This window comes from Cynoglossus semilaevis, chromosome 1 (assembly GCF_000523025.1).
Source record: "Cynoglossus semilaevis isolate Cse_v1.0 chromosome 1, Cse_v1.0, whole genome shotgun sequence".
In the NCBI taxonomy this organism is placed as follows: Eukaryota; Metazoa; Chordata; class Actinopteri; order Pleuronectiformes; family Cynoglossidae; genus Cynoglossus; species Cynoglossus semilaevis.
This window is the reverse complement of record NC_024307.1, coordinates 21,641,945-21,661,177: the sequence shown is the minus strand read 5'-3', so window position 1 is coordinate 21,661,177 and position 19,233 is coordinate 21,641,945. Positions and strand designations below refer to the sequence as shown.

At 40.0% G+C, this 19,233-nt stretch overlaps 2 protein-coding genes across 2 annotated transcripts in view; one reads left to right on the top strand and one right to left on the bottom strand.

Annotated features, from left to right (window-relative positions):
- The window catches only part of slc1a1 (solute carrier family 1 member 1), a 17,463-nt gene extending 3,968 nt beyond the window's left edge, over nucleotides 1–13,495 (bottom strand). Inside the window, exons 1-10 of the mRNA XM_008319015.3 lie at nucleotides 13,026–13,495; nucleotides 11,439–11,579; nucleotides 7,680–7,772; nucleotides 7,110–7,224; nucleotides 5,110–5,152; nucleotides 4,920–5,015; nucleotides 2,801–2,985; nucleotides 1,756–1,863; nucleotides 666–788; nucleotides 374–568 (exon numbers count right to left, since the gene is read on the bottom strand). Of these exons, the coding sequence (XP_008317237.1) occupies nucleotides 374–568; nucleotides 666–788; nucleotides 1,756–1,863; nucleotides 2,801–2,985; nucleotides 4,920–5,015; nucleotides 5,110–5,152; nucleotides 7,110–7,224; nucleotides 7,680–7,772; nucleotides 11,439–11,579; nucleotides 13,026–13,125 (1,199 nt within the window). The 5' untranslated portion in view covers nucleotides 13,126–13,495. The remainder of the gene's footprint in view (nucleotides 1–373; nucleotides 569–665; nucleotides 789–1,755; nucleotides 1,864–2,800; nucleotides 2,986–4,919; nucleotides 5,016–5,109; nucleotides 5,153–7,109; nucleotides 7,225–7,679; nucleotides 7,773–11,438; nucleotides 11,580–13,025) is intronic.
- A 2,033-nt stretch (nucleotides 13,496–15,528) lies between these two features.
- The window catches only part of rap1gds1 (RAP1, GTP-GDP dissociation stimulator 1), a 35,922-nt gene continuing 32,217 nt past the window's right edge, over nucleotides 15,529–19,233 (top strand). Inside the window, 1 exon segment of the mRNA XM_008319025.3 lies at nucleotides 15,529–15,947. Within this exon segment, the coding sequence (XP_008317247.1) occupies nucleotides 15,944–15,947 (4 nt within the window). The 5' untranslated portion in view covers nucleotides 15,529–15,943.

The following is a 19,233-nucleotide window of genomic DNA, read 5'->3' as shown; positions in this document are numbered from 1 at the left end:
GGGATTCGAACCCTGGGGTTCCACACCAATGACAGAGACATTGCCTCTGGGCCAAAGCGCCACTGCCACAAATCCAAATATTTCAAATTATACCAGACCTTCTTGTTAAATACATGGTCCTACTTCTGGTGGTTTTCGAGGAGACCTGAGTCTGAATGGTCACGTCACATTTCACCTGACCTTTACGTCAACACGGACAACTCTATTTAGCCCGTGGACCAACCACAGGTGCAGACACCAAATTTGTACGCTAAATGCTGGCCTTCCTTCACCCGCAATTTGAATGAAAACCTGAACAACTGTGTGTTAAGGCTTGCAGTGCGATTGTAGTTAGAGCGCAGTGACAGTTCAGCTGCAGCATGAATAGCTGTACCTGATGGTAACTATCTGCCCTACATCCAGAGCATAGTCATTGAGCTGGGCAATAAAGATGGCAGCCACGGCTTCATAAAGAGCCGTGCCGTCCATGTTGATGGTGGCGCCCACGGGGAGCACGAAGCGAGTGATCCTCTTGTCAATGTGGTTGTTCTCCTCGGCGCATCGGAAGGTAACGGGTAGAGTTGCGGAGCTGCAACGGAAATTTGTCAGATTCAGTGACTTTATTGCTTGAAAAAAAAAAAAAGACAGAATTATTTGAAGACAAGTAGGGTTTGGAGGACTCTGACCTGGAGGCGATCATGAGTGCCGTCACCAGAGCCTGAGCCATTCCTAGAGTGAACGTCAAGGGATTCTTCCTCACAATGATGAAGTAAAGGAGTGGCAGACACACGATGGCGTGGATTGCGAGGCTGTGGGGACGCGGAGCACACAACAATGCATTCTCTCAATTTCTACACCCTTTGCTCCGACTAATTATTTTAAATAATAAAAATTGCGTTATCCTGTCGACATTGAATGGTCGGTGCTATTTGCCGATGATGAAGACTTAACAGGAGACCAAAAACTAGAGATGGCTCGATAGAACTTTTTCATTTCCGATAGCCTAGCCATACTACAACTTGGAATATCTGATAACGATACCAATCCAATTCCTTCTTTTCTCCCCTAGCATGGCGCAGGCTGCTGTTGCTGAGGCAATAGCGTTAGCGATAGTTGAGCATTTGGGCTTAGGTATTGGATCGAACAGGCTAAAGTTGGTGTTTTAAGGTTGATATTTTGGGTTGATAGGTTGATATATATCAGTATAGGAACGAGCCATCGCAACTAAAATCAGTGGTGTACGGGTTATACTTAAACCCTGGTTGAACATTGGTCGTTGGGTTACCATGCTTTTACAATACAGTTGAATGGTCAAATATGTCAGTGAACTAGTTTGGGAACACTAAATAAATGCGCATATCATGGTTTTTTTTTTTTTTTTGTCTCTGCTATTTAAGAACAATCGTAACAGAGCGTTCGGGACGGAAAATGCTCTGAAGACATTTTTGCTTTCAATAATTTCCCTCCAGGCTTGGAGTGTAGCAATGAAGTGTCATAGACATGTCATAACAGAGAATCTGGGACCGACCCTGTGACCTGGCACAAGAGGGGTTTTAGTGCAATCTCAAACAGTGTCACTTAGATTTAGAGGCACGAGCGATGCTTTCATTACTGTATCTGCAGGCTGAGCAGTTTTAAATGCCCTTGTCCCTTATCAGTGCCCAAGCAGAGCTCATCTTTTACTGGGTAACTGGGGGAGAACTGGCCCAAATGTCAGCCATAAATCCCAGTGTGAAACAGTGAAACATGCGGCTACAGAGTACTGGACCAACGTACCCACTCAGCACCGTCACCATGTACAGACCCATCTTTCGGAAGATCTCCCAGTCTTCCACCTGGATAATCTTGGCAGCAATGAGGAACATGATCCCGATTGGCATGTAACTAGGACGGAGCACAAGAGGCATCGTAGAAGTTTCATTAGACGGCACAACATTTTATTACAGTTTTTTTTTTTTTTTTCCGTGCAAATAGATACTTAGCTTTGCTCGACTAGAAGCAATGTTTATAAGCTACTTAAAGTATGACTGCAGTTTCTGAGGGTTGACTATCAGCTGTAGTAAAGTGTACAGTAAAATAACAGGGTGCTTGAATAACAACAAGTACAATGTGTTTAGCTACATAGAGTAGCTATATTAGTTCCACTTCATACACCTACTACTAATACTACAGTTAACAAGTACTTTTTTTTGGTCTCTGGTGGTTATTCCCAAACCTTTCCTGCATTTCCTACAGTTGGGGGTAGGGTGGTTAGAAGGGGCTATTGTCAATGTTCAAATGCAGGACATGGCCCTTACATGACATACTACAGTACGTAGTAACCAAAGAAGAGGAAACTTAAGAAAACTTGCAGCTTGGTTAGTTTTTTTTTTTAATCAAAATATGTTTGTGTGAATACCTGTTTTAACAGTTTTGGCACTAGTCCTACGCCTTTTTCAGCACCATGACTGTAAACACGTGTATTCATGCAAACGTATTTGTCTAAAAGTGGAGTGATTAGAGCGTTAAACCAGTGATTTCCAACCAATAAGACTCTTAAAAATCTTTGTTTTTTTTCATTAATTCCTGCAAGTACATCAGCATTGTGTTCCACTAAACAGACTCAGGTTTCAAGTAAATTAAAAAGTGCTGAAACCAAGACCCCTGATGATTGACTGATAACTCCGGGATAGTTTGATACCTTTGTTTGAAAAAAAATAAGAATAATGTGTTTAGCTATGTAGAAAGGACCAATTTCATAACATGATCATTAGTTCCACTTCTGCTGTTGTGTTACATGCGCTTTTTGTTGACGCACAATTGCACCTGTGTTTGTACGTACCACATAATTATATGAACCAGTTTCATGGTTGCGTCATTCAAAGCGTCGAAAAAGTCCAGGAGAATGCGTCCTTTTTCACCCATCTTCCCAATGACGAGGCCAAAAGCCACACAGAAGACGATAAGACCCAACACGTTGATTCCATCTGAGTACGATCCGACAATTTTATAGTCTTTGGTGATGTTCTGTGTGGAGAGGACACAAGGTCAGGATTCATCCAGTGAGCTCTCAAACCAGGCCTGGGTGTAACTTGAACAACATTAGTTTATTCTACAGCCCCTCCTGAACACTGAGCCACTGTGTTCACAGCCCCTACTGGTGACTCTTGTGATGCATTCACAGCACAGGCCACCTGCCAGGTTAAGTAACATAAAACTTAAAGTGGAACTGGTGTAAATGTCGACTACACTACACTCTGTACTGTACATATTCTTGTGATCTCTGATTTAGGTACACCCTCTCTTGTCCTGACAAAAGTAATAGGATACTAAGTATTTACATTGATATACAAACGCTACATTAATTTATAATGTTATTAATAAACATGGCATTAAGAGAAATGTTATCATGAAAATAATTGAAATAGAAATTTAAATTGTTTTTTTATACCGCAAAAACCTGTGATGGGACAATCCGCAATACAAGAATACATTTGTAAAATTAAAAACCCCCGATGCACTGAGGGTGCCACAGCCAAACCGCTATACAGCGAGGGACGACGGGGTCGACCAATCTGCTTTAGCCTATGACTGGTCTCCAAACTTTTCCACCCGAAAGCCCCAAAGTTGCCCCTAAACAGCATTAGCATCTGGCCGGGAACCCCCTTTGCAAACCCACAGACAATGCTACAAAATATGTGAAGAAAACACTTTTAGAATGTATTTTCTTATTTTTTTTCACTATTCCATAAGTATTACATTTGTTTAGCCTAAAAAAAATATTATTGAGCATGTTTTTTCATTTTGTGAGAGCTGTGCTAGCTAGCTACACGCTAGTTTGAGGAACATAGCAGCTTAATAACAAGCACGAACCTCCAGGTATACACAGACTATGGCATTGTCATACCAAAGTCGCAGCTGTCTCAAAAGGTGCATTCAGGTACCGTCAGAAACGTAAGAATTTACATTTACCGCAGGTTACATGTTGTGCAGTTCAGGAAAAATGGTTGTAAAAAAACCTGATTTTATTTTTGGCTTTTTTTTCTTATCTTACCCCAAATTTTCTGAGGCCTCCCTAGTGCCCCCTGTTGGCCCCAAAGGGAGACGCAGCCCCCACTTTGAAAACCACTAGTCTTTGCCATTGTAATAACAGACTGTCTGTCTGTGTTTTACTATTCAGCCTTTTTGACTAGAACCTCGTGTTTGTGTCATCACACAGTGAAGTCCGTTATATCACAAGGTACTTTTTACAACCAAGTATCAGCCCCATATTGAGGATAAAACAACAACAACAACTGTGAGAATAAAGTTGACCAGAATTAAGTCGTACGGAATAAAGGACCGCCTTAAGAAAAAAAATCAGTTCATGAGAATAAAGTCGTGAGGTTAAATGACGTGTTTTTGGGGGAAACCAAAAAAATGCACACAGTGTAAACCAGGGGTGGGCAAACTTTTTGACTCACGGGCCACAAATTTCCTAAAATTAAACGGGGGGCCGGGTCAGGAGCAGATAGATGGAGCATTTGCGTGTACTAAGATAAATGACATGTTAAAGTCATGCATAAAGGCTAAAATGCTAAAACGCTAAAATGCTTTTACCATTTCCTACGCCATCTATTGGGGAAATGTGGGTATTGCAGGAAAACGGCAGAAGTATATAATTTGGAAGAATTTGGCGGGCCAGATTAAAAAGCTGAGCGGGCCGCATCCGGCCCCCGGGCCTTAGTTTGTCCATGCCTGGTGTAAACGATAAGAGAATGAGAAACGTGAAGAATTTTGTAATATAAATGTTAAGCATTGGATTAAAAAAATGAGGAGATGTTTCATCTTCTGCTTTTGCATTGTGGTTTAAATTTTTTTTCTATTAAGTGATGATTGACTTTGAGCACAGTATGGGGGCCGACTGTATCCCACTGATTCTAATAATGCCATACATACAGTACTATACAGTACACACTCACCTCCACTGTTGCCATGATCGTAGTAGTCAGAGGTGGAATGGTCGTAGCATTCACTTCCACTTCTGGAGGATCCAGCTCTTTGCGTTTGGTCTTGTACTGGTGTAATTCATTGCATTTCCACAACATTAGAATTATTTAACATCTGAACATATGTAGTGCATTAAGAAAGTTAAAAAAAAAAATCTCTTACCTGCTGGAAACAAGCCTGCACCAGGTTTTCTGGAAACATGTTTCTGTTTACAGGCATAGAGAAGATTTAAGGGTAAATGTGAGGGAATACGGACACTTTAAAGAGGCATCATTGATGACAAAATTTTAAAAAAAAGTTTTTAAGTGCGCACATTAGTGCTGTACATTAATCGAGAAATAAATACTTTTTCCGAAAAAACAATAAGTAGTCACCCCCCACAACCTCCCTCCCCCGGTCCTACATAGTCTTACTCTAGATCAGTAAGATTGAAAAATAGTGACAAATACTTCCGTCCTGTTCTACAGTTAGCATATAAACAAATGGATAATTATGCAGCAGATAATATCACGCAAGAAAGAAGTCTTGCACAAATACTTCATGTTGGTGGTGTTTTGTCAAATTATATTTCATGAAATATGAATATTTTTTAATATACTTGTACTGATATGCAGGGAAACAAAGTGGGGAAAATCATGGACTTATTGTTATTTATAGGTAATTATTCTATGATTGTACTGGTCCGGCCCACTTGACATCTAAACAGGCTGTATGTGGCCCCTGAACCTAAAGACTTTAACTCTGCCATAGAGAGAAAACTGTATCTGTGCTGGAAGGGAGGAAGAGATGGTCATAATGAATAGGGTTGTGATTAGGCAGTCCAGGCAGAGACCAAAGTTTATTTAAATTGAGACCTAATTCTGAAGGTGGAGGGAGAATTGAGTAACACGTAAACTGGAATGATCAAAGAGGAAAACTTAAGGGAAGCAGACAGAGCTACAAGAGTGGTAGAACATGATTTAGCTTTCCAGTTTACACTAGTTTAATTCAGGTTCTTGAATCCATAGAGTCGATTTCTGTATGTAAGAAAATTGGAAAAAGTGGAAATTGGAAAGGAATTGGGTAAAACGTTCATTGACATTGGAAAAGTTACAGAAAGCGTGGTAGCACATTCATATTGATAAAATGTCATCTGCCTGCCATAGTTATATGCAGGCCGTAGTTCTCGACTGGAAAAAGGTGGTTTGCGTCCTCCAGGTCGGGGGAGAGATCCTGCCTCAGGTGGAGGAGTTTAGGTTTAAGATAGACAGGCGGATCGGTGCAGCGGCCGCAGCAATGAGCTGAAAGGCAATGCTCTCGATTTACCGGTCAATATACGTTCTTAGCCTCACCTGTTGTCATGAACTTTGGGTCATGACCGAAAGAGCAAGACTCCGGATACTAGCGGCCAAAATGAGCTTTTTCCGCATTGGAACTCCCTTAGAGATAGGATGAGGAGCTCTAAGTAAAACCGCTGCGCCTCTCTATCCAGAGGAGCTAGCTGAGGTGGCTTGGACATTTACATCGCATGCACCCTAGATGTCTCCGACATGTCCCACTGAGAGGAGACCCAGAGAAAGTTCTGAATGTAACCATTGTTCTGTGCTCCTTTTAAACTTTTAAAACTTGAGATCTTGTATTTGATTCTTTATTTGATCAGACCTTTATTTGATCGTGATTTGAATTGTTTTGTGTTTTAGGAAACTGGGGTATGAACTAACAGCATTTCTCACAGTCCTATCCAACAGAGAAAGTTTCCTGACACTCAGAGAAGGGCTGAGTTATTGACAGGAAAGAGGTTAAGTTAAATATTCAAAAGCTCTTTAACAACTCAATTTTCTTCGGGATGGTATTTATGGATCTGAGATAAACAATAAGCAGTCATCTGCATATGAGGAAAGTCTATGTTCCAAACTGAATCTTCGAATTTCTTGACTAAAATCTTGGCTGATTTAAGTGATGTTTGCCACGGCAAACAGCAGCAAACTCCAAGGGCACCTTTAGGGGGTACTATGGTATATGTCGGGTATTTTATGACACACAGACTTAGCGATAGATAGTATCGGAATGAGCCATCCCTAGTCAAAGGTGTGTAATTTCCTCTGCAGGAGCTAACAGAGTACACAATGTTTTAATTATGTACAAAAACAAAAATAAGTTTACTGTATGTTCAAAAAGGTTACCTGATGAGGTCCAGGAGTGTATCCACTGTGGTAACATTGGGTGTTGTCCCAGCTCTGCTAATGTGGTCTGCTGTCTGAGACACTCCTGGTTTGATGGTCATCACCAAAATAATTCCTGTAATCGATAACATAGTTGAGTTCTCGGACAGTGACTTACCCTACAGTTCCACCATATCTGATCTGGTCAGATTAGACTACAATCATTACCTCATCAATTGACGTCCTCTGACCACCCCATCACCAGTGTAAACACCGACATTAGCTGTTAGCACTTGCTTAACATGTTTCTACTGTTGCCTCAGAAATTGCCCGTTTTAATGTTATGACTCAGCTGTCATAGCCTGTCATTGTATATAGCAACTAAAACTTTATTGAAATGCACATTGTATACACTGTATCTAACGTTTTACGTTAGTCTTTGCAATCCACATAGGCTGCCACGGGTGGCGCCATTGAGTATGTAGTTCATCTGCGGCATTTGACTTGCCGCAGCAAACATTGCTGACTGTAATAAACAGCAGAAATGTTTGAAAATATCATCAACAACAGAGTGGAACAAAGTATACTTACCAAGTATGACTGCGATGATGGTTGTTGAGAAGTAATAGATAACAGCCCGCAAGCCTATCTTTCCGGATACTTCAGAGTCCAAGGCTGCAACACCTGTATATAGATCATACATACGCACACATCCAATAAAAATTTGTCATTGAAATGTTAAAATATTGAGTGTCCAGACCAGTAATCAGTAAGTCTGAGATGTTGAAAAAGATCTATGTGCGTCTTTCATCAATTCCTGCAAGAATATCGGCATTGTGTTCTACTAAAAAGTCCCAGGTTTCAAGTAAACTGATCAAAGGATATACTTTTTAGGACTTTTTCTGTTTGGTGGAGCACTGTGGGATTTCTTTTTGGTCTAGTCCAAACATGGGCAAACTAAGACCCGGGGCCCAGATTCTCGAAAACTACTTAATCTAAAAGTTCTTAGTTGTTGAAGGTGAGAAATAAACAGTTGGTTCATCCCAGAATGATCTGAGGTCTTTTAAGTTAATGTCCGGTCAAATTTGAACCGTTCCACTCATAAAGTCCTACCTATTCCCAATACAGTACTTAGGTCATGTGTTGTTGCTTTAAAATGCTGTGTGTATCAATATGTAGGGCTTACAAAACTCTACAAAAATCATCTCTTGAACATTACCGTAATTTCCGGACTATAGGTCGCTACGAGTTTTACGGGCTAACGGAGTTCATACTGATAGTGATCAATGACTTTTCTGGTAGGCTAGGTGTGCTCAATACTCCAGAAATTACGTTAATGAGTTCTGGTTATTTATTTGGTTCCAAGACAGATTTGAGAGGACAAGAATCAAAGTACAGTCCTCGGTCTGCTGCTGGGCATAAAGAGGAAGTTGGTCAAAGTGGTGGAAACGCAGCACCTACTGTATCTGACATTCCTCAGCAGTCAACTGAAGTATCACTTATCCTGCTGCCTTCTCACACCACCAACTTGTTTTTTTTTTTCTCTCACTGTTTTTCCTCTGAGAGTCAAACCGACCTCATTACTTTTAACATGTGACATTATGTTGTTTATAACAGCTCATCGCAGGTTATGGCCCTTTTTTTTTTTACTGCTGTTGTGCTAGACATGCATGTGACCGCATGTAGACCTGTAAACTCCTCTGTTTAAAGAACCAGTAATCTTCTGTAACAACTCCAGAAGACCTACCCACGCACTTTGCCACCATAAGTTTTGCCATTTGTTTCCTCACACGTTGGATACCACGTAATTAAAATTAGCAGCTACTGCTTTTTGAAATACAGGGGTTCTTCATCACGACGTCCTCGACCTGCGTCGTTTTGCGGTTACGTCGCCATCTCCCATAAACTTCCCCCATAAACGTCTTGTTCGCGATCATTTCATATGGCGTGGAAACTTGCCAACGAATTCGCATGAGAATTAGCTTGCACTAGACGACTTCGTTACAATCGCCGGTTGAACGCCGTACATGGGATTGTGCTACATACTAAAGTAACATGTGTTGTTACTTTAGTATAGTAGTACTACTACTTTAGTATAGTAATACTACTTTAGTAGTATCTGTACTCTACTGAAGTCTTTCTATTTGATCAGACTGCACTTTGACACTACTGCATCTCAAAATGAGAATTCGTACATTTTACTCCATTACATTAAGTGAAACGTGAAATCGTTCTTTTTTCTCCCAGCGAATCAAAAAATATAAAAGGGTCAAAGCGAATGCACCATAAGCAAGCGATTCCCTGAGAAGTCCCCTGCCCTTATTTGGGCGATTTATAGAAACACATTGAGGTAAACATTGAGGTTTTATTCTGGTAGGTTTGATGACCAGAAATCCTATATTTTTTTTAAAATATAACCTGCATTGAATTAAGTTAAGGGTTGCCATCTGTCCCATTTTGGTTGACGTATTTTGATCATCATGATTTTGTCCCATACAGGTTACGTACATTTTTCGCGCAAAAAATTAGCGTCACATCTATTTCTAGTTTGCTATTTCTAAGCTGCACGTAATACGCCTTCAATCACTTCAATTTTTCACCTTCAATCAGTGACCGAGCAGGAGTTTTATTAAAAGAATAAAAGGCCATTAAGAATCGCAATTCATCGAGGTACTTTTAATAGTCTTATAGTATATATGAAGACAAATACTTTTATGCTTCTACTCAAGCTGAAATTTGTGAGGGAATTCTTTGACTTTTACTGGAGTCAAATTTAATATAAGGAATTTATACTTTTACTCAAGTACTTAAGTAGAGGATTCAGACTTCCGACTGTGTCGCACCGTAGCAGTACTTCTCAAATAATGGGGTGGGCCTCCCTAGGGGGTGCGGTGAGAAGCCGGGGCTTCGAGGGGCTTCCAATGGAATATGGCACGCTGAACATAAGTGTACCACTGCTGTAATGGCAGCAACCCATACAGTGGTTTGTACAGATAATAGAAAATAATTGAGAACCACTGCACTGTAGGAATGAAACTACGACGTAAGTCAAGGACGTATCGTGCAATACGACTACATTCCTGGCTACTGATTGTAAATCATTTTCAAAAGCCTGGATTGAATTGTTACCGTCCTAAGATCAGTGTCTCTTGTCCTTTTATTGCTGTTGCCATTATCAGCACCTTTAGACTGCTCATAAACATACGATGCTAACTGATTTTTACTACATATTAACCAAAACATTCCGCATTGGTGTTTATTTGATGTTGCCACAGTCATAACGCACTGGTAATAATCAACCAAAGATACAGTATGGGTCGGTCACATTGAGCATCGTAAGAAAAGGAAAACAGCTTTAGAAACACTGTTGTTGTTATTATTGTTAACGTTACTGCTAGCTAGGACAACTCGGCAAACACGATATCATAACAGCCTTTTTTTTTAATTTATAAAATGCACAAATTTCACAAGTGGGGAACTATTGCTGGTTTAAGCACATCCATGGAAATTTTATTTCATGTTAATTTTTTTTTGTACCAGATAAATAAAATCTACTCATTATTATTATTATTATTATTATTAATTTTTGTACCTGAAATAAAATCTAAAATATTATTATTATTTTGTAGGAATCGCAGTATTTCGACTAAAGATCAGTGAAGCAATATGAATCACAGTGTTTCGACTAAAGATCAGTGAAGCAATATGGATGTTGGGCGTGTAACCCCTAACTTTTATCAGCATTTCACGACTTCAAATATTAGGTGACTTCCCTTTAGCTTGTGTGTCTGCTGGTGAACATTAAGAATTCTTTTTTTTTAATTTATTTTTTATAGAAAAGGTCATTCTAATAATATAATTACACCGTTGACATTTAGTAATTATGTCAATGGTGTTAACCTGGTTTTACATCTCTCAAATGTTTCAATTCTTTATAGAACAATGTATGATATATATATCAAATAAAATGTCAACACAAATATATTGACACCTAATATATGCAATATACGCAATACTTCAATGTTTCACGTCAGTCTCTGCCTTAACAGTACTGATCCTGCACTATTTTCATTGCTTTTTAGTCACATGCTATGAGACAATGTGCATTAAGCCCGAGAGTCCCTCCGCCAAATCGTTAGGTGGATAATGACGTCGTTATTCATCTTTATTGTAATATCGCAATAGCAATACTCTACCTAGTTACATATACGGTTGCTTCCGATTGGTTTGCAACTTAGTCGATGGATATTGATGACAGGCAGAGGTTGTGTTTTTCCTGGGATTGTGTCCCGATATTCGTCATAGTGTTGGGCTATAGGGGAACAATATGTTAATGTCAATCTATGTTACCTGTAATCATGCTCGATATGATGAGAGGAAGAATGACCAGCTTCAGCATACGCATGAGGATTTCCCCCGGGAAACCGAAGTACTGTTTGTGGAGATTGGAGAGCGTAGCATATTCCCTGACTGCGACGCCAAGAGTGATGCCTGAGGGGAAAAAAAGAGCCATGTCAGAACACGAGGTGATGTCATTATTACTGTTGTCATACTTAATAATCCTATTCGTTTTTCTGGCTCCTGAAATGAAGCTAATACCATGAATATTTGTATACACTATATGTTGCATAGGTGTGTGTGTTTAATAACAGTGACTTTATTAGACATACCAAATGAAGGAATGTCTAACTGAGTGTTTTTCAACGTTGGGGTCGTGACCCCATATGGTGTCATCTAGAAGTCAAATGGGGGTCGCTTAAAATGTCTAGTAATTGATCAATCAAAATTACTGATAGAAATGTTTTTTTGTTTTGTTTTTTTGTTTTTTACTAATTATTACACACACTGTTCAGTAATCTGGAAAACACGAATAAAAACATGCATAAAAATAATTTGCAAATGCATAATTTGGATGCAGGTAAATACTTTTTTTGAATGAATTCTAAGACCCGGGTTCAAGACCAGATGCAAACCACCTGCAGCTACTGAAGTTAGCTACGCTTTTTTAATCACATTTCTAATACAATGACATAGCTATGCTAATTTCGCACATTGTCAATTTTAGGCTGCTGTTTCTATTTGTTACATCCAAACTGAGGGAGTTATGAGGAGATACATTGATCCCTGATGATGATGATGATGATGATGATGATGATGATGATGATGCAGTTATAAACATTCACACTGTAATCGACTGTTACAAAATGTTTCACGTTTGTCATTGGTATCGTAAAATAACATAATTTTCTTACTACGCTTTAACTGTTGCTTCTCATTAGTGGTGCATTTGAAACAAATGACAATTTCTCAGCAATGAAATGTCATTATTAACTAAATAATAGTCAATGAAGCTCCTGGTCATTTCGTTTGATAACAATTCAATCTCTTTATGCTGTTATCCACAAATATAAATTCTATTTCAAGTCCTTATTTAAAGGTCATGTTTATCGTTAGCATCCTCAGACTATATCTAGTCCGTGCACTCGGTGCTGGGACTCCCTCATGCAGACTGAGGTGGCAGCATCAGCTGTCACCTCAGTCTGGTCACGTTTTAATGAGACAGGTCCAGACACAGAGGATGGACGCTCCCCTCTGCCTGTTGAGGACATAGGCTAGGTCTCCTGCAACACTCGTTTCTGTCCCACCGACCCCTCCTGCATTCTGTGATGAATTATGATAATGACCCACGCGCACACACCGAACATTTCACTGAGTGTTTGCCCAGGCGGTACAGAGCCTATGCAAAGAGAGGTTGATTTATTTCCACCAGGACAGCAGCAAAGAGCAGAGCTGGTACAATAGAGATGGAGGGACAGATGTGAAAACAGGAATGAAGAGAAGTGGGAGAGAGCGGGGGGGGGGAATGGTGAATGATGAAGGTGAGTCAGTCCTTTTCTCCTTCACACACAAGCAGACATGAAGGGAGCTTCAACATACCGAGCACCACTGACAAAACTGTGGCAATCAGGAGCCAGTTCTTTTTCAGCAAGCCTTTGAAAGTCACGCCTCGCCGCTCTCTGTTGCCCATCACGTCCATGCTCCTCCACAACTAGAGGAGATCGAGGCGTCCGCTGTGGAGACACAAAAGAAGGTTCCCTGCAGCTGGGATGTCAGGTGCCGCCGAGACAGGAGGATGTAACCGTCAGATGGTGCTGAAAGCCAGTGTTGGTGTGAGCGGAGGAGAGAGTGAGTGGAAGGCAAGAAGAGGGAATGAGGGAGGAGGGAGGGAGGGAGGGAGGGAGGGAGATCGAGGAGGGAAAGGAGGGAGGGACATGGTCCCTTTTCTCCACTTAACCACCCTTCCCCCACACTCACCGTAAAAACCAAATGGGTTTGCTTTACTGAAAATAAACACGCCAACTCGTAACATAAATGCCAGCAAGTACAAAGGAAATGGCAAATGATGAGCGTACAGTACTAGGAGTGACTCATTCATTATAAGGGTACATTAAGGGGTGGGTGGGTACCAGCAGACAACTTGTTTGATTTGGCACTCTTATGTTCTATCTATCTATCTATCTATCTATCTAGCCATCTATCTATCTAGACATCTATCTATCTAGACATCTATCTATCTATCTATCTATCTATCTAGACATCTATCTAGACATCTATCTATCTATCTATCTATCTATACATCTATCTATCTATCTATCTATCTATCTGGACATCTATCTATCTATCTATCTATCTAGACATCTATCTAGACATCTATCTAGACATCTATCTAGACATCTATCTAGACATCTATCTAGACATCTATCTAGACATCTATCTATCTATCTATCTATCTAGACATCTATCTAGACATCTATCTAGACATCTATCTAGACATCTATCTAGACATCTATCTAGACATCTATCTAGACATCTATCTATCTAGACATCTATCTATCTATCTATCTATCGAGACATCTATCTAGACATCTATCTAGACATCTATCTATCTAGACATCTATCTATCTAGACATCTATCTATCTATCTATCTATCTAGACATCTATCTATCTAGACATCTATCTATCTATCTATCTATCGAGACATCTATCTAGACATCTATCTAGACATCTATCTAGACATCTATCTAGACATCTATCTATCTATCTATCTATCTAGCCATCTATCTATCTAGACATCTATCTATCTAGACATCTATCTATCTATCTATCTATCGAGACATCTATCTAGACATCTATCTAGACATCTATCTAGACATCTATCTATCTAGACATCTATCTATCTATCTATCTATCTAGCCATCTATCTATCTAGACATCTATCTATCTATCTATCTATCTATACATCTATCTATCTATCTATCTATCTATCTATGTAGATAGATGTCTAGATAGATAGATAGATAGATAGATGTCCAGATAGATAGATAGATAGATAGATAGATAGATAGATGTATAGATAGATAGATAGATAGATAGATGGATGGATGGATAGATAGATAGATTTTAGATTGATATTGTATTATCATTATCATATAAAGCCTACAAATAGCATATGGTAGGTTATTTGAGCAGTGCTGTAACCCTTACCCTGACTTTTCTTGTAACTATGGTGTCGCCATTAAACACTATTTATTATATGCACCTTTTATACCACTATCTTCCCCGCGTCTCAGGATTTTAGCGGAAGACTGTAGGGAGACTTATGGGACTCAGGTGAACAGTTTAAAGGTAACATGGAAGTGGTTCGTGCTCTTTTTCCCCTCGCTGTTTTGGTGTGCAGCAGGCACCAAACATTTGTCTTAATGTATTTATTTCCTCAGAGGCCACAGGTTTCAAGGACTGTTGGTTGCTGCGTTGTTATTTGAAGTTGAGTATTGTGATAGTAAATAAACTATGATTATTAAACTGTGTAAATCATTGTATGTGTTCCTTTTTTAGTACTGTGAAGTACAAATACAAGCAGGACATAAGTGAATATAACCTGTGACACAGAACTACTCGCAGTTCTCTAAACGAAATCTATCATTCCATTATATACAATACAGGTACTACTGTACTGCTTGACTTAAAATCACGCCTCTGCTGCCATCTACTGTGTTTTTGTGAACTTGCACATTACTACTGTCCCCTTTGAGTAGAAGGCAAGTGTTAATATTGACATTTTTTTGAGAGATGCTGAGAGAAACTGAGTGAATTGCAGCTAATATTGAATACATTTTTAAACGATAATCATTTTATGTGCGGCGTTCTGGGGTAAATGTTTCTGCATGTGGGGTAAACAAACCCAAAAGTGCTTACTAATTGACACCAGTACGTATAGATATGGTTGTTTACTCTGCTAAATGATTACTTTGTTTGCGACTGTGTTCAATAATCTAATAATCTAGTATTTACTAGGCTACTGTCATGTTATATGTTCCTTACGTATAGTCTGCAACCTTTTGCGATTTGCGATGTAGTTTTATTTTGAAGGCTGTTTCCCGGAAACTCAACTCTCCACGTCGAATGCAAACTTGACTGTGTCCAGGGACTGTGAGCCAGCCTAACAACGGGAGCGGCTGCCAGTGGCTTTTTCTTACTCTCGGCGTGGATATGAGAGGAAGTCAGATGTGGTAACCAGGTAGTGAGCCGGTGAAGAGGCCGCTGTAGTAGCCGTACACCACAACCACCACCAGCAGCAGCAGCATCACACCCGAACACCGCACTGCTCTACCGGCCCGGTCGCTGCTGTCGCTTCGTTGCCTTTTTACTTAAACCTCCAAACACACAGTGCTTAAGCTTTTCCGGCGACGTGTGCGAGTAGGAAGCAGGGCCTCCGGCTACTAGGACTGGGTTCACAGCTGCCGAGAAGAGCTGAACACGCCGGTTTCATTTTCCGGAACCACATCCTGCTGAGATGGGTGAGTAAACGACAAGCTAACAGCTTAGTCAGCTAACAACACGCTTTTGGGGANAACATGGGCGCCAAAAAATTTTTGACAGCTTGAGGTTTGTGTTGCGCTATAGTGTAAACAACAGTGTGTGTGTGTGTGTCTACTGTCTGTAGCCCAATCATTAACGTGTACGCCCGTGCCTCAGCTGCTGGGGTGGGGTGTCTTCCCTGTATCCATCCACCCTCAAGTCACCACAACCACCACCACTACCATCATCACCAACCACTAGTACCGCTGCTATTAACCAGCTGCAGTGCAGCCTTTGCGGGAAAAGGTGGGGTAACACACGCTTGTTCAGTGGCTGAGACCAGAAATGGCTAGAGAGTCTGGGGCAGCTGCCTCATGAAGCTTCCTCCTGTAATAGCAGTGTGCCGCCTTCTATACGTATGTGCGGTTGGATGATGGCACTCCTCCATCTCCACAGCTGTTATGCAACAGGATCCAGCAGCAGCAGCAGCAGCAACAGCAGCAGCAGCAGCAGCAACCACCTACTAAGAATTGCTGTTTATACTGTACTGCTCAGTTGACTTTCACTACTCAGGTTGCTGTGCTGCAGCATCTTTAGATTGTATTAAACCCTATTGAGGGTGCTTTTTAAAAGAGGATTTTAGTAATCCAGGATTACCATTGAAGCCCTGTCCTCGAGCTAGTCAGCCCAGACGTCTCGGCTTCATACATTTAGTGCAGGACCAAGCCAGGATACAGAGGTCTGTTATGTAACATTTAGATGCTCTTAAAGGCAAAAGATAATATATATGCCATAATAAATACATGTTTTTAAAATGCGATATTGTTTGGTGCCGGACAGGCCTGATGGTCAATGACGCCTGATATTTGATTTGTGTTGTTTTTCCACTGCATGAGCTAGTGCTCGTGTACCACGGGGTGGTATATTGGTTAGAGCTTTGACATTACAGCGAAAAAAAATCACTGGTTTGATTCCCCCCGTCTTTCTGAATGGAAAGGTATGTTCTAAAGCTACTCTGGATTTCTTCCTCAGTCAAAAACTAGCTTTTAGGTCATACGGACACTTGGCAAAAAAATGGTATATGTCAGCGTGAATGCCGGTGTTCCTTTATGTATACGTGGTCTTGCACCTACAAGCTGACTGCTCAGGGTGTATCCCGCCCTCGTGATGACTGCTGGAATTGGCTCCATCCCTCTCCCGCTATGCTGAATAGGACTAAACAGTAGAAGATTACTAGCATTAGCACTATAGATAACACCAGTATCTATGTCGGTGGACCACGAACAAAATGGAAGTACCGTGGTTGTGTTTTTTTTACCCAGTATTTGCTGCTGAAGTCGTTGACTTTCGTACTTATTGAAGCCGTCAGGTTAAAGCTTACAGTGCTGATTTTCTTTAGTGGTTTAAAAACAAAACAAAACCCCATCTTTGACTGTCTCACCCGCAACTAACACCGATGCAAAATTTTCCCTTCTCTTCTCTCTCACTTTTCTTACACACACACTTCATCTCCCCCGTTGGTATTCCAACCAAAGGGAGATACTTGTAGAAGTTTTTTGGTTTGACACTGGTTTCTGGCATTCCAGCCCGGAAGTTTCACTTGTTCTATAAATTGCTAGCATCTTGCCCTGCATTCGCAGTGTGAAGCAAGTAAAGAGCGGGGAAAAAAGTGGAGCAGGGTTAAGTTTAAGACTGACGTAGAGACGAGAAGCCAAGTACAATTTGACAATATACAACAAAATACTCTTATCCTATACTACCTTAAAAAATGTCTCCTAGGGATAGGCGATATTTTAAGAAGTTATGGTGCATGTTAGCGGATTTCCAGAAGAACAAAACTCAACTAAAAAGAAGCAACAGAAAATAAGGCTACATTACGATCTGTTTATTATTGATAAGTTAATTGGAATGTCGAGATAAAACGTTGAACAAATTACATTAAGGTTGCGTAAAAAATTTAGCAAAATGACGCTGCGATAAAGCAATGCAGCCAAATACAGGACAGATCATTTGTTTCGTCGATGACATATGTCCTGGTCCCTTTGTACTCTTTACATGCCTTACAGAAGCTGTTGACCTGTCTTGTGAAATGGTCTTTGTAAATTAAGCATGTTTTAGTAATATTAGCAACAATTTATTTTTTTGTCATTTGGTTCCTGGATTTGTGCTGAAATTCCAGTTGGAGCGTTTTTGTGTCATTTCATGTTAAGACATGACGAGTTGAAGTGATGGAAGGATGTTTGGCTCTGCAGTGCACCAGCCGCTGGCAGAAATAACCAGGTCACTTCTCCAGCCCAAGTGCAGGTCTTATGCAATCACATCATCACCTGTAGGTTCTTTGGCTCAGTGCTGGAGAAGCAATTTAGGAAATGTCCTCAGTGTTACTGTAAATGATTCTCTGCTCTTTTCTTTATTGCCGATCGATAAAATGTAGGAGGAAGTAGTGTGTCAGCCTTTGGCGTAATTAGAGAATGTTTTGGACCCAACCTGAGTGCCAGTCGGAATCAGGATTTGCTGAGAATGTAGACTGACCTTAAGGCGGAGCTGTGAGACAAAATGCAACCAAGGCAGAGCTGGGGTAGAGGTGAAATTAGAGCCTAAATACAAATCCACTTTTGAAGTTAATGATTAATTTGTTGAATGGTGATATATATATATATATATATATATATATATATATATAAACAAACAAACAAACAAACAAACAAACAAACAAACAAACCTAACCTAAATTCAAAGTTGTAGGTTTGAAGACACTGGCGATGAATTGACATTTACTGAGGCTAGGGATGTCACGATTATATATTTTCTTGGTACGATTATCGTCAGAGAATTTATCACTCACAATTTCTATGCGTGAATTGGTTTCACAACACTATGAATGTGTAAAATCACATGCTCCTTGAAAGACTTAAAGTTTCCTTTATTGTTCTATCTTTTGACTGTCAAAATATATTTACATTACTAACGATATGACACAATATTTTTATATGTATATTTAAGTATGTATTTATATAGGAACAATCACTAATCCCCCCAAGGGAATTGTTGACATTGTTTTAGTCATAAATTGTGTATAACAGAAAACAATCAACCTCAAACTATGTTTACATACATACATACAACTTACATATAATGTAACATTAGGTGAAGGCTGTGCAACTTGTCACGTTGCAACGAAAGCCGAACCTGTTTCATACTCGTACACAATTAATTGCAAATGAAACGCTTATAAGGCTGAAACCTTTATTTAGGTACCTTGAGTAATTAAATTACAACTTTTTT